The 16,915-nt window shown below is 51.9% G+C and overlaps 1 protein-coding gene across 1 annotated transcript in view; it reads right to left on the bottom strand.

Annotated features, from left to right (window-relative positions):
• Positions 1-6: 6 nt before the first annotated feature.
• Positions 7-16,915, bottom strand: part of LOC144736928 (cadherin-13-like) — a 23,313-nt gene continuing 6,404 nt past the window's right edge. Inside the window, exons 2-6 of the mRNA XM_078619619.1 lie at positions 4,846-4,900; positions 3,991-4,028; positions 3,177-3,278; positions 1,280-1,435; positions 7-379 (exon numbers count right to left, since the gene is read on the bottom strand). Of these exons, the coding sequence (XP_078475745.1) occupies positions 74-379; positions 1,280-1,435; positions 3,177-3,278; positions 3,991-4,028; positions 4,846-4,900 (657 nt within the window). The 3' untranslated portion in view covers positions 7-73. The remainder of the gene's footprint in view (positions 380-1,279; positions 1,436-3,176; positions 3,279-3,990; positions 4,029-4,845; positions 4,901-16,915) is intronic.

The following is a 16,915-nucleotide window of genomic DNA, read 5'->3' as shown; positions in this document are numbered from 1 at the left end:
CGGGGGGGTGGGGGGAGGCACATTCCCTCGACCGATCAAAAAAATGTCCAATCTCAATACGGGAGAGCTTTGTCTACGCGACTGTGTCCATCGCACCTCCGATAAGCTCCGGTTGACTGCGTACGGTGCGAAAGAAGTTCGAAAGACACATATGTAATAACGGCACTTGCCCCAACAGTCTGTTGAGGCTACACGGGGGACCTTTGTCTTTGTGTGTGTGAGTGCGCGCGTCACCGCGGGGCGCGTGCTCAGGCAGCTGCGCGTGGAAGGGCTCGTGCTGGAAGCGCGGGCGGTTGTCGTTCTGGTCGAGCACGTGGACGAGCATCACGGTGGGACCCTCCACCACGTCGCCCGAGCGATTCATCACCGACACCGTCAGCTGTGGGGGATGTGGGGGGGGGGCGCGGAGGGGCAGGGGGGGGAGATGGGAGGACATTGAGATTTGATATTAAGATGGGAGGACATTGAGATTTGACATTGAGATTTGACATTGAGATTGGACATTGAGATTTGATATTGAGATGGGAGGACATTGAGATTGGGCATTGAGATTTGATATTGAGATTTGACATTGAGATTTGACATTGAGATTGACATTGAGATTGGACATTGAGATTTGACATTGAGATTTGACATTGAGATTGGAGGACATTGAGATTGGACATTGAGATTTGATATTGAGATTTGACATTGAGATTTGACATTGAGATTGACATTGAGATTGGACATTGAGATTTGACATTGAGATTTGACATTGAGATTGGAGGACATTGAGATTGGACATTGAGATTTGACATTGAGATCTGACATTGAGATTTGACATTGAGATTGACATTGAGATTGGAGGACATTGAGATTTGACATTGAGATTTGACATTGAGATTGGAGGACATTGAGATTGGACATTGAGATTTGACATTGAGATTTGACATTGAGATTGGAGGACATTGAGATTTGACATTGAGATTTGACATTGAGATTAGACATTGAGATTTGACATTGAGATTTGACATTGAGATTTGACATTGAGATTTGACATTGAGATTTTACATTGAGATGGGAGGACATTGAGATTAGACATTGAGATTTGACATTGAGATTGGAGGACATTGAGAATGCCGAAGAGAACCACAGAAGGCAGAGACGTAGCAACGGAGGACAACCAGGCAAGAGGTCGCGCTTAAACAATTGACGACCAATCACGCGGGGCGAGAAGCGGAGGAGGGCACGAGAAGGATGTCACGGGGAGGAGCAGGAGGGACGCGTGTGGATGCCGCGCCTGGTGGGTGGCGTTGCGCTCGCGGTCGAGGGCTCGGAGCACGTAGACGTCGCCCGACGTCGCGTCGATGGAGAACGTCCGGGTGGGGTCCTCGATGCTGCCCGACGCGGACAGCGTAAACCTGTGGCCGTCCTCCGCGTTGCTCGACCTCCACACCTGGGGCGGCACGGGAGGTTCGGGCGAGTTTTTAAAAAAAACGTTTCCACGCCTCGTTGGTTATCGGGCCAACGAGTAAAACGAACCAACACCCCCCCCGCCGCCGCTCGTGTCGTTTTACGGAGGCCTCCGCCGCCCCGACACTGACGAATGAACGTTCGGACGCACGTGTGTATGTAGGCACGCATGCGTAGGTACGTGCATATCACTCACGCGATAAATCCGAGTCATTGGCACCATTTTTAAAATAAAAAAATTAACCCGTAAAAACAAAGTTTTTCACTATAAATCCTTTATATGCGTGGCGGCTAGAGTCCTCTCGTCCTCTGGCTTGAGATGGCTGCCACCTATGGGTCAGATGATTGCCTGCCACCATTAAGCAATTGGTAATTAAATATTATTATTTTTTTCCTAAAAAGTGTAAAGTTATAGAGAAAAAAAATTCACGAAAAAAAATTGTCACGTACAACGAGTCTGTGTGCAAAATGTCAGCTCGATTGGATCACGGGAAGTGGGTTAAAAAACGACCGAAAGATTTGCACGGTCGTAAGCGCGCAAGCAAGCAAGCAAGTGAACTTAATATAAAGGATTTAAAAAACTCAGGTCTTCAAGTTGGCCTTCATCTACCCACCATCCTGCCTAGTACGGGCCCTTCACCCCCTGCAGGTTCCCTTCATTTCCCAGCTTTGGAGGGATCTTAGTGGACGGCACGGTCGTTAACGCGAAGAATGAGTCGGTGGGTCGGAATGGCCTCGTGGATCATTGCCAGGAAGGGGTAAAAGTTGCTCTTGAGTTTTCATACTTCGACGCTGCCAAAAAGGCCCCGTGTGGTTACGTCGTGGATTACATTGGTGAACATACTTTTTCTGGCACGAGGTTTTCCAACGGTTTTAAGGTAATTTTGGGATGCTGATTCCAAATCTGGCATCGGTTTTTGTCTGGCCACCCACCCCCTCGTGTACCGTGCCGGCCTTCATAGGTGCTCGCTAACAGCACTTGCCCCTACAGTCTGTTACAGGCTACATGGGGGATCTTTGTGCTTGAGTTAGGCTCCATGGAGGAGAGGCTACTGGGTAGTTTTGCTGATCAGGCGTGCCCGTAGTCTATGCTCGAAGTTGTTGAGGGATGTTGATGATATCACTGGTCAACACACTTTTTTCTGGCATAAGGTATTCCAACGGTTTTAAGGTAATGTTGGGGTGCTGATTCGAAATCTGGCATCGGTTTTTGTCTATCACATTAGGTTTTTGAGATAGCAAATATTGCATTTTCAATAAAAACTGCAGAAGAAAAATATTAAATAAATGTGGATATCTACATACAATTATATTATAAACACACTATCCTAAAAACGCAGCACCATATTTTAACACTAAAGCAGTCACTGACTCGCAACAACTTGCAATCATAAGTGACAGAGTTAATTTCGGGTAAAATCAATGAAAATGGGGTATGCCGATAGCATAAAATTGAGATGTGATAGAGCAAATCTGAGATCAGATTTGGAATCAGCACCCTGAAATTAGTCTAGAACAGCTGCAAAAGTCCAGGCCAGAATTTTTTTTTTGTTGACCAGTGTTATTTATACGTCCGCGTGCGTGCTTGCGTTCGTTGCTCGACGTTCGGTTCTCAAAACGGTTACCGGTTTTTTTTAAGTGGTTAGAACTACCCCCCCCCCCGCCGCCGCCACTACACCACCCTGAGTTTTGTGTGGAGAGCGAGAGGAGGGGGGGGGCCTGACCTTTCCGATGCGACGCGGGAACGGTGGCCGCTGATTCTCAGATACCAGGAGCTCAGGGGCGAAGATGGCTCTCCTGCTCCTCCTGGCATTGAACGGTGCCGCCTGCTCACGCCGCCGCCAACACCGCCGCCATCATCAACATCATCAACATCGCCGCCATCAACATCAACAACGCCACCATCATCAACATCATCAACATCGCCGCCATCATCAACATCATCAACATCGCCACCATCAACATCATCAACATCGCCACCATCATCAGCTTTATCATCAACATCGCCACCATCATCAACATCGCCACCATCATCAACATAATCAACATCGCCACCATCATCAACTTCATCAACATCATCAACATCATCATCAACATCGCCACCATCATCAACTTCATCAACATCGCCGCCATCATCAACATTGCCACCATCATCAACATCATCATCAACATCGCTACCATCATCAACATCATCAACATTGCCACCATCATCAACATCATCATCAACATCGCCACCATCATCAACATCATCAACATCGCCACCATCATCAACTTCATCAACACCGCCACCATCATCAACATCGCCACCAACATCATCATCAACATCGCCACCATCATCAACTTCATCAACACCGCCACCATCATCATCGCCACCATAAACTCATGCTGCCAACATCACCATCACCGTCATCAACATCATCATCACCACCATGAACATCACCAACATCATCAACACCACCACCATCACTAGCATCACCATCATTAACACCATCATCACCACCAACCACCGTTACCATGGTGATATGAGGAGGTACTCACCCATTCACAGCCCAGCCTGTCAGACGGATCTGCAGATCCTGAGGACATACACAGACAAAGACAAAGATCCCCCGTGTAGCCTCCATAATAAACTGGGCAAGTGCTGCCAGCGAGTAGCAGCACCTATGAAGGTCGGCACGGCACACGAGGGGGTGGGCGGCCAACACCACGCCCGGCCGCCTTTGTCTCCCCAGTAGCGATGTTTACTACACACCGTACCGGGTACTCATTTGAGGCCGAGTCTACCTATATGAGGGCCCAGGACTGGTTCAGATAATTGTCACCGATGTTGTTGGTGGCCGTGAGCGGGAATCGAACTCGGGTCGCCGGGGTTCGTAGCGCTAACTGCTGCGCCACCACTCCCCACAATTAAGACCGGCACAAGAAAAGACAAAGATCCCCCGTGTAGCCTGTAACAGGCTGTTGGGGCAAGTGCTGTTAGCGAGTAGCAGCACCTATGAAGGCCGGCACCGTGGCACACGAGGGGGTGGGTGGCTACCAGCACCACGCCGGACCGCCTTTGTCTCTCCCAGTGACTTTGTTCTATACCTAATAAATAAACTGAACTAATGTTCACCTACGCACCACACCGGCTACTCGTTTGAGGCTGAGTCGACCTAGGGGAGGGCCAGATAGCCGTCACTGGTTTATTGGCCATAGAGCAGGAATTGAACTTGGGTCGCCGCGTTCGTAGCGTAGCGCGCTAACCGCTGCGCCACCGCTCCTCGCACGCTCGCTCACGACGGAGACGGCTATTGTTGGAGGTTAGCCGATGGTGGCTTGGGGAGGGAGAAGGAGGATGCCTTCATCCAGCAGTAGATCGACCACGGCTCATGATGATGATGATGTTGTTACCTTGGAGGCATCGTGGTGGGGCGTACGGTGCTAAAGACTCGATCACGTGGCAGATCTGAAACACACCCGGACGGATAAACACACACACAGAGGCATCACACACCCATTGGAAAACACAAAGGTTCCCCGTGTAGCCCAGCGACTGTTGGGGCAAGTGCTGTTTGAGAGTAGCACCGCCTATGAAGGGTGGAACGGCACACGAGGGGGTGGGTGTCCAGCAACAAGCACAACACACACACAGCCCCACACACACACAGCACCACGCACAACACTCACATAGCCCCACACACACAGCCCCACGCCCACACACACAGCCACACACACACAGCCCCACGCCCACACACACAGCCACACACACACACACAGCCCCACACACACACAGCTCAACACACCACACACAGACAGCTCCACACACACACACAGCTCCACACACACACACAGCCCCACACACAGCTCCACACACAACCAGCCCCACACACACACAGCCCCACACACAGCTCCACACCCACACAGCCCCACACACGCAGCCCCACACACACACAGCTCCACACACACACACAGCCACACACAGCCCCACACACACCCCACACACACAGCTCCACACACACACACAGCCCCACACACACAGCCCCACACACACAGCCCCACACACACAGCCCCACACACACAGCCCCACACACACACAGCTCCACACACACACACAGCCCCACACACACCCCACACACACAGCCCCACACACACAGCCCCACACACACAGCACCACACCCCCCCCCCACACACACAGCTCCACACACACACAGCTCCACACACACACAGCTCCACACACACACAGCCACACACACACACCCCACACACACAGCCCCACACACACAAGATACACGCGCAGCCAAACAGCCACATTCCCCGTGTGATTGATTCCACGTGCTGCCATAACGGGAACCACGCCCGCGTCCAGATGCACTCAGCGCCGCGATGGCGAGATGTTAACTACCTCGCCTGGTGTACAGGAGGTCGTGGGTTAGATCCTGACCCTGACGCCTGCTGCTGCTGTATATTTGGAGTTTGCGGTGTCTCTCATCATCACATTGGCTAGGAGATGTTAACTACCTCGCCTGGTCTGCAGGAGGTCGTGGGGTCGATCTCGACCCCGACGCCTGCTGCTGTATATTTGGAGTCTGCGTGTCTCTTTCTCTCATCATCATCACGGTGGCTAGGAGATGTTAACTACCTCGCCTGGTGTGCAGGAGGTCGTGGGGTCGATCCCGACCCTGACGCCTGCTGCTGTATATTTGGAGTTTGCGTTTCTCATCATCATCACGGTGGCTAGGAGATGTTAACTACCTCGCCTGGTCTACAGGAGGTCGTGGGGTCGATCCCGACCCTGACGATGACGATACCTGCTGTATATTTGGAGTTTGCAATGTATCTCATCATCATCATCACGGTGGCTAGGAGATGTTAACTACCTCGCCTGGTATACAGGAGGTTCATGGGTTTGATCCCGACCTTGACGATGCCTGCTGCTGTATATGTGGAGTTTGCGTGTCTCTCTCTCTACCCGTGGTCGCGTAGATTTTTCTCCGGGTCCTGCGGTGTTTTCCCTGCTACATTTTATATTGAACGTGACCACACGTTTTCGAGTATTTGGCTGCTAGAAATGTCCACGTGATGATGATGATGGTGATAAGCCACTTCGTTGAGCTATCATTTGTGATAGCCAAGTTGCTTCTGGAAAACAGCTATACATAGCTAAGCAGGGTCCTTACCTGCTAAAATAAAAACACATTTTAGTTTTACTTTAATCGAAGACAAAATCAACGCGCGCGGAGGAGTAAGGGGCCGTCCATAAATGACGTCACGCGATTTTGGACGATTTTTGACCCCCCCCCCTCGTCACACGGCGTCACAAAAAGTCAGACCCCCCTCAAATATGACGTCACAAAGCTCTGCCCCCCCCCCCCAAAACCATATTTCCATTTTGAAAATGAAACATGCCTCAGATCGCTTTAAACTATTGTCATTGTAGTGCGTATTTAATGTGGCGCTGCATTCTGATGTTGTAGGAGAAAACATTTTTTAAAAGTCAATTTAATTAAGTAGAACGTGTTGTCTATATTTATTTAAAGTTGCGCATTTTACGCGACGTCACATTTCTCAACCCCCCCCTCGTCACACATCGTCACAAATGTCTGACCCCCCCCCACCCCCCCAGGTGCGTGACGTCATTTATGGACGTCCCCTTATACCACGCACGGATGCCCAGAAGGTCCCCCAGGCATGACGAGACACCCACCCGCCCAGCGACCCTGACAGAGGTCAACCCTCGCCGCGACCTCCAGAGACTCGCTCGCTCGCCCGGTTGCGCAACATCAACTCGAACGAACTCGAACTCGCTCGCACCCGTCAGCTCACGCAATCAGCCACCCAGGCGCCACACATCAATCTCTGCCGCCGTGTCGCGCATCAACTCGCTCGCTCGCCCGCCCGCCCGCTCGCTCGCCCACTCGCTCGCTCACCCACCTGCTCATTCACCTGCTCGCTCCGTCATTGCTCCACTCGGAGCAACGCCATCCCTCGTCGGGTTGTGTGTGTGCCTGTGTGTGTCTGTATGTGTGTCTGTGTGGGTGTGTCTGTATGTGTGCCTGTGTGTGTGCCTGTGTGTGTCTGTGTGTGCCTGTGTGTGTGCCTGTGTGTGTCTGTGTGTGTCTGTGTATGTGCCTGTGTGTGTCTGTGTGTGCCTGTGTGTGTGCCTGTGTGTGTCTGTGTGTGTCAGTGTGTGTGCCTGTGTGTGTCTGTGTGTGCCTGTGTGTGTCTGTGTATGTGCCTGTGTGTGTCTGTGTGTGTGCCTGTGTGTGTCTGTGTGTCTGTCTGTCTGTATGTGTCTGTGTGTGTCAGTGTGTGTATGGGGAGCGGTGGTGTAGCGATTAGCGCTACGCTGCCCTACGAACCTGGCGGCCCGGGTTCGATTACCGCTCACGGCCAACACCCAGTGACGATTATTTGAACCGGTCCTGGGCCTCAAATGAGTAGTACCCGGTGCGGTGTGTAAACATCGCCACTAGAGAGACAAAGGCGGCCGGGCGTGGTGCTCGCCACCCACCCCCTCGTGTGCCGTGCCGGCCTTCATAGGTGCTCGCTAACAGCGCTTGCCCTAACAGTCTGTTAAGGCTACACGGGGGATCTTTGTGTGGACAGTACGTTGAACTTCTTTCGCGCCGTACGTAGCCAACGGCACTAATCGGAGCTGCAATTGCGCTGCGCGGGGCGCGCGCGTGGCCGTGAATGGTGGGGAGACAAAGGCGGCCCTTATTCAGGCGCGTGTGTGCGTGTGTGTGCGCGTGTGTGCGTGTGTGTGCGCGTGTGTGTGTGTTTGTGTGTGTGTGTGTGCGTATGCGCGTGTGTGTGTGTGCGTGTGTGTATGTGTAGGTGCGTGTGTGTGTAGGTGCATCTGTGTGTGTGCGTCTGTGTATGCGCGTGTGTGTGTGTGTACGTGTGTGTGTGCGCGTATGTATGTACGTGTGTGTGTGTATGTTTGTATGCGTGTATGCGTGTGTGTGTGGGTGCGTGTGTGTGTGCGTTTGGGTATGCGCGTGTGTGTATGCGTGTACGTGTGTGTGTGTAGGTGCGTGCGTATGTAGGTCGACTCAGCCTTAAATCAGTACCCGGTGCGGTGTGTAGTAAACATCGCCACTGGGAAGACAAATGCGACCGGGCGTGGTGCTGGCCACCCACCCCCTCGTGTGCCGTGCCGGCCTTCACAGGTTCTACTCGCTAACAGCACTTGCCCCACCAGTCTTTTGAGGCTACCCGGGGGACCTTTGTCTTGTGGAGCGGTGGCGCAGTGGTTAGCGCGCCGCGTCTACGAACCCTGCGCCAAAGACCCCCAAGTTCGATTCTAGCTCGCGGCCGCCAACACCGCCAACGATTATCTGAACCGGTCCTGGCTCTCTCCTAGGTCGACTCAGCCTTAAACACGAGTAACTGACACTACGTGTCAAGTGACAACAACATCGCCACAAGGGAGACAAAGGGGCCGAACATAAATGACGTCACGCACCTGGGGGGGGGGGGTCAGACATTTGTGACGATGTGTCACGAGGGGGGGGGGTGTTTGAGAAATGTGACGTCACATCAAAATGCGCAACTTTAAATAAATATATAATTTTTTTAACAACACTCCTATAACATCAGAGTGCAGCGCCACATTAAATACGCACTACAATGACAATAGTTTAAAGCGATTTGAAGCATGTTTTATTTTCAAAATGGAAATATGGTTTTGGGGGGGGGGCAGAGCTTTGTGACGTCATAATTGAGGGGGGGGGCTGACTTTTTGTGGGGGCGGGGGGGGGTAAACAATCAGTCCAAAATCGCGTGACGTCATTTATGGACGTTCCCAAAGGCGGCCGGGCGGGAGTGGTCCTGGCCACCGAACCCAACAACCCCCTCGTGTGCCGTTCCACCCTTCATAGGCGGTGCTACTCTCAAACAGCACTTGGCCTAACAGTCGCTGGGCTACACGGGGGACCTTTGTCTGTGTGGTCAATGGGTGTGGTCTCTGTGTGTGTCCGTTCGGGTGTGTTTCAGATTTGCCACGTGCACCATACACCCCGTGTTGCCTCCATCATCATCACCACCACTACCACCATCATCATCACCACCACCACCATCATCACCATCATCATCACCACCACCATCATCATCATCACCACCATTATCATCATCATCACCACCATCATCATCATCATCACCATCATCATCATCACCACCACCACCATCATCACCATCACCACCATCATCATCATCATCACCACCATCATCATCACCACCATCATCATCACCACCACTACCACCATCATCACCACCACCACCACCATCATCATCACCATCATCACCACCACCACCATCATCATCACCACCACTACCACCACCACCACCATCACCACCACCACCATCATTACCACCATCACCACCACCACCATCATCATCACCATCACCACCACCACCATCATCACCACCACCACCATCATCACCACCACCATCACCACCACCATCATCATCACCACCACCACCATCACCACCACCACCATCATCATCACCACCACCATCATCACCACCACCACCATCATTATCACCACCACTACCACCATCATCATCACCACCACCACCACCATCATCATCACCATCATCATCACCACCACCACCATCATCACCACCATCATCACCACCATCATCACCACCATCATCACCACCACCATCATCACCACCACCACCATCATCATCATCATCACCACCACCACTACCACCATCATCAAAGACAAAGATCCCCCGTATAGCCTGAGCAGACTATAGGGGCAAGTGCTGTTAGCAAGCACCTATGAAGGCCGGCACGACACACGAGGGGCTGGGTGGCCAGCACCACGCCCGGCCGCCTTTGTATCCCTAGTAGCGATGTTTACACACCGCACCAGGTACTCATTTGAGGCTGTGTCGTAAGGCCCGGTTCAGATAATCGTCACCGGTGTTGGCCGTGAGCGGGAATCGAACTTGGGTCGCCGGGTTCGTAGCGCAGCGTAGCGCTAACCGCTACGCCATCGCTCGATGATGGTGGTGGTGGTGGTGATGGTGGTCACCACCATCACCATCACCTTCATCAGCCATAGTCAATACACCGCTGGATAACTCCATTGGCACATTTCGAAGCGCGCCTTTACATTCCCGCTCCGTCTTGCAACAAACTCGGAGAGCGCGGCGGTGATTGTATTCATCTGTTCAAGATTGCAAGCGAACTTGCCGATGCAGTGTTACTCCCAGAGGGCCCCGTGTCTGTGTGTGTCCGTGTGTGTCCGTGTGTGTCTGGGGAGTGGCTGTCTAACTTCGTGGGAAGCGGTGGTGCAGCGGTTAGCGCGCTGCGCTGCTGCGCTACGAACCTGGCGACCCAACACCGGTGACGATTATCTGAACCGGTCCCGGGCCTCCCCTAGGTCGACTCAGCCTCAAATGAGTATCTGGTGCGGTGTGTAAACATCGCTACTAGGGAGACAAAGGCGGCCGGGATTGGTGCTGGCCACCCACCCCTATGTGTGCCGTGCCGGCCTTCGTAGGCGCTCGCTAACAGCACTTGCCCCAACAGTCTGTTAACGCTACACGGGTGATCTTTATCTTTGTGTAACTTCACGTGGCCTCAACGTGCACGTAGCTTGGCACAAGCGCCGTGGTGACATCACCGCCACTTAATGTCGATTTGCGGTTGTTGTTGTTGTTGTGTAGCGGTTAGCGCGCCGCGCTACAAACCCGACGACCCGAGATTGATTCCCCTCCTGGGAAGACAAAGGCGGCCGGGCGTGGATGCTGTGGCCACCCACCCCCTCGTGTGCCAACCTGTACCGGCCTTCATAGGTGGCCCATTCACACGTGACCCTCAATCTCGGGCAGCACTTGCCCTGCCTTTCTAAGGCTACACGGGGGATCTTTGTCTTTGTGACCGCGGCGGCGTGGATAACTCCAAATATGAGAAGAGGATTCCACCCATAACCACCACCCACATCACTCACAACCACCACCCCCCCTCTCTCTGAGGAGTGGCTGGCTCACAGCGTTCCCCATGTAAGGGTTAGCATCACACGGACGCTGCGTGAAGCATGCGCAACCAAAATCAACACCCCCCCACCACCACCACCACCACGCGGCACGGAGCCAATTCCTGATTCTCGGGAACGCAACTATTTACGAAACAGATTTTTGTGTTTTTTTTTATACATTTTTTGTTGACCAGGTAAGGCCACACCGGGAGATTTTTTCTTTTTTATCACGAATGTTGGGTCAACGAAAGTGGATTATCCCGTTGAAATGTATCGTCGTCGTCGTCATCATCATCACCACCACGGTCCATGTCAACTGCACATTTGTCTTCACTTTCCTCTGTCTCGTGCCGATATGGCTCAAGTGGTGGTGGCCGCATCTTGCCGACATAAATCTGTCACGTCGTGAAGCCATTCTCTCTTAGATGTTCGTTCCTTATCCGATAACTTCCATTGTTGACGAACCACACACACGTGGACAGCAGTAGCCACATACTCGACACGCGTGGTGATGTTGATTCTAAATGTGGAGAGAGAAAAACCGGAGGACCCGGAGAAAATTCCACGCGCCAGGGTCGGGATCGAACCCACAACCTCGTGTCTACCAGGCGAGGTAGTTAACATCTCACAACCACATCCACTACCTACACCTCCACCACCACTACCACCTCCACCCCCTCCACTACCTCCTCCTCCACTACCACCTCCACCACCTCCACCACCAATACCACCTCCACCACCACCTCCACCACGTCCACCACCACCTCCACTACCACCTCCACTACCACCTCCACTACCTCCTCTTCCACTACCACCTCCACAACCACCACCTCCTCCTCCACCACCTCCTCCACCACCTCCACCACTACCTCCACCACCTCCACCACCACCACTACCTCCTCCACTACCACCTCCACCACCACCTCCATTACCTCCACCACCTCCACCACCTCCACCACCTCCACTACCACCTCCACTACCACCTCCACCACCTCCTCCTCCACTACCTCCTCCACCACCTCCACCACTACCTCCACCACCTCCACCTCCACCACCTCCACCACCTCCACTACCACCTCCACTACCACCTCCACTACCTCCACCACTACCTCCACCACCTCCACCACCACCACTACCTCCTCCACCACCACCTCCACCACCACCTCCATTACCTCCACCTCCACCACCTCCACCACCTCCACTACCACCTCCACTACCACCTCCACTACCTCCTCCTCCACTACCACCTCCACCACCTCCTCCACCACCACCACCTCCACCACCTCCACCACTACCTCCACCACCTCCACCACCACCACTACCTCCTCCACCACCACCTCCACCACCACCTCCATTACCTCCACCTCCACCACCTCCACCACCTCCACTACCACCTCCACTACCACCTCCACTACCTCCTCCTCCACTACCACCTCCACCACCTCCTCCACCACCACCACCTCCACCACCTCCACCACCTCCACTACCACCTCCACTACCACCTCCACTACCTCCTCCTCCACTACCACCTCCACCACCTCCTCCTCCACCACCTCCACCACCTCCTCCACCACCACCACCTCCACCACCTCCACCACCTCCACCACCTCCTCCTCCACCACCACCACCTCCACCACTACCTCCTCCACCACCACCACCACCACCTCCATTACCTCCACCACCTCCTCCACCACCACCACCTCCACCACCTCCACCACCACCACCACCTCCTCCTCCACCACCTCCACCACCACCACTACCTCCTCCACCACCACCACCACCACCTCCATTACCTCCACCACCTCCACCACCACCTCCACTACCACCTCCACTACCTCCTCCACCACCACCACCACCTCCACCACCTCCACCACCTCCACCACCACCTCCTCCTCCACCACCTCCTCCTCCACCACCACCACCTCCACCTCCACCACCTCCTCCACCACCACCACCACGTGCTCGTCATGCCGCTCAGAGTGGAACTCCATCGTGGGCAGCACGGGGAGAGTCGGCCGGTACCTCCCGTAGCGGCAGCGTGCCGAGCGTGGAGGGGGGGGGGGCAGGGGAGCTACCTTGCCCCTCCCCCCGTGAGATTTGTTTTCAACAACAACAAGTGTCAACAACAAACAACAGCAGTGTCAACAGCAACAGTATCAACAACAAACAACAGCAGTGTCAACAACAACAGTGTCAACAACCAACAACAGCAGTGTCAACAACAACAGTGTCAACAACAAACAACAGCAGTGTCAACAAGTGTCAAAGAACAAATAACAACAGTGTCAACAACAGTGTCAAAGAACAACAACAAACAACAGCAGTGTCATCAACAAGTGTCAACAACAAACAACAACAGTGTCAGCAACAACAAACAACAGCAGCGTCAACAACAACAACAACAACGACTTATTTCCAACGCAATTTGAAATTCAAAAGTTTTCAATGAAACTATCGATTGCGTGCCACGTGTTATTGTAATTCCGCTTGGAGCGAGCGAGGTGATCCTGAGAACAGAGAGAGGGGCGACTGCCACTGCCAGGCTGATGAGTGGCCGCGGTTTTGCCCTCGCGGATCGCACCCCGACAGCGATAAATGCTCGAGACCGGTTGAGCGTAACGACGATGCGATTGGGGCAACAACAACAATAACAACAACAATAACAACAATAATAACAATAACAACAACAATAACAACAACAATAACAACAACAATAACAACAATAACAACAACAACAACAACAATAACAACAATCACAACAACAACAATAACAACACTAACAACAACAATAACAACAATAACAACTACAACAACAATAACAACACTAACAACAACAACAATAACAACAACAATAACAACAATAACAACAATAACAACAACAATAACAACAACAATAACAACAACAACAATAACAACAATCACAACAACAACAATAACAACACTAACAACAACAACAACAACAATAACAACTACAACAACAATAACAACTACAACAACAATAACAACACTAACAACAACAACAACAATAACAACTACAACAACAATAACAACTACAACAACAATAACAACAACAATAACAACACTAACAACAACAATAACAACAACAACAACAACAATAACAACAACAACAGCCCTTTAGGTGCCGCCGTGCCAAGTGACAAATCACAATGTCAACCCACACGGTGCAGCCCGTGTCCTTGTACAGGGGACATTGAGTTTGCTGGTCCGTAGGATGGCGTACAGCCGTTCCAATGCGGGCACGAAGATGTGTGTCTTATACTGGTAGGAACGAAGTGGACCAGACCACCAATAGATTATATCGTCCGTCCGTCCGTCCGTGTATCAACATCGCCCCCTACTGCAAACACTTGGCAGGACCCTACAAAAACCTTTAGACTCAGTGGGGCTTTCCTGGCTTAACAAGTGTAATAATACATTATGTTTATATTATTTGGTTATTCGTTCCTACCAGCCCACCCCGCAGGGTCCTGTTTTGTTTGTGTTTCTCTCCTTGTGATGGGACTTTGCAGGATGAACGCTGAGATGTATAAAGGGCACGGGGTGAGCAATACGGTCTGGATTCATCTTCTTGGTTCTTTCGGTAAAGTCGCGTAGAAGGTAAATAATAAAATAATAAAAATCAAACATAATAAAATACTATTCTCACGACGTTTCGGCCACAACGCAAGCAGCCGTCCTCAGGTGAAGAACAGGTCTGTCGGAAAGACAGCGTCTGAATGAAACACCACCAGGCTTGGAGCATATATTTAAGCTGCTGGGTTGGAGGGGGAAGAGCGCCTTGACAAAAGAATCGGTCTGGATTGTTCTGTAATAATGTAGGGGCACTGCTGATAAGGGATTGAGAGGGATGGGGTCGTCACCTCACCACGCTTCTACACGCGGGCTCAGCGGTGTTCTGGGCAGGAGCCCTGCCCACGACGAAAGGGCTTCAGAGACAGTTCGTGTAGTTTTGCAGTGGTCTGCGATGTGGGTCCATAGACGGACATTGCCCATAGACTTACATTGCTCATAGACTTACATTACCCATTGACTCAACCATGCCCATAGACTAACACTACCCATAGACTCAACATTGCCCATAGACTCAACACTACCCATAGACTCAACACTACCCATAGACTCAACACTACCCATAGACTCAACACTACCCATAGACTCAACACTACCCATAGACTCAACACTACCCATAGACTCAACCATGCCCATAGACTAACACTACCCATAGACTCAACACTACCCATAGACTCAACACTGCCCATAGACTCAACACTGCCCATAGACTCAACACTACCCATAGACTCAACATTGCCCATAGACTCAACACTACCCATAGACTCAACACTACCCATAGACTCAACACTACCCATAGACTCAACACTACCCATAGACTCAATACTACCCATAGACTAACACTACCCATAGACTAACATTACCCATAGACTAACACTACCCATAGACTAACACTACCCATAGACTAACACTACCCATAGACTAACACTACCCATAGACTCAACACTACCCATAGACTCAACACTACCCATAGACTCAACACTACCCATAGACTCAACACTGCCCATAGACTCAACACTGCCCAACCCATAGACTCAACCATACCCCTCAACACTACCCATAGACTAACACTACCCATCAGACTAACCACTACCCATAGACTAACACTACCATAGACAAACACTACCCATAGACTAACACTACCCATAGACTAACACTACCCATAGACTCAACACTACCCATAGACTAACACTACCCATAGACTAACACTACCCATAGACTCAACACTGCCCATAGACTCAACACTACCCATAGACTCAACACTGCCCATAGACTCAACACTACTCATAGACTCAACACTGCCATAGACTCAACACTGCCCATAGACTAACACTACCCATAGGACTCAACACTGCCCATAGACTCAACACTACCCATAGACTCAACACTGCCCAATAGACTAACTCACACTATCCCATAGACTCAACACTACCCATGACTCAACACTACCCATAGACTAACACTACCCATAGACTAACACTACCCATAGACTCAACACTGCCCATAGACTCAACAACTACCCATAGACTAACACTACCCATAGACTCACATCGCCCCACCGAGTAATGTGCAGGTAGTTTCTCAGCATTGGGGATGTGGCTTTGACCAGCTCCGTCCTCTCGACCTTTTTGAGTTGTGGGACAGAACCGGAGACTCGGAGGAAACCCGTGCAGAGGGGGGGGGGCGAGAGAACATACATGCAAAGACAAAGACCCCCCGTATAGCCTTTAACACACGGTAGGGCCAAGTGCTGTTAGCGAGTAGCACCTATGAAAGGCCGGAACAGCACGCGAGGGGGGTGGGGTGGCCAGAACCCACGCCCCGGCCGCCTTTGTCTCCCCCGGTGGCGACGTTTAACGCACACCGCAACCAGGTACTCGTTTGAGGCCGAGTCGACT

Source organism: Lampetra planeri, chromosome 63, assembly GCF_965212315.1.
Source record: "Lampetra planeri chromosome 63, kcLamPlan1.2.h2, whole genome shotgun sequence".
In the NCBI taxonomy this organism is placed as follows: domain Eukaryota; kingdom Metazoa; phylum Chordata; class Hyperoartia; order Petromyzontiformes; family Petromyzontidae; genus Lampetra; species Lampetra planeri.
The sequence above is the reverse complement of the archived record's forward strand: the minus strand, read 5'-3'. Positions and strand labels throughout refer to the sequence as shown.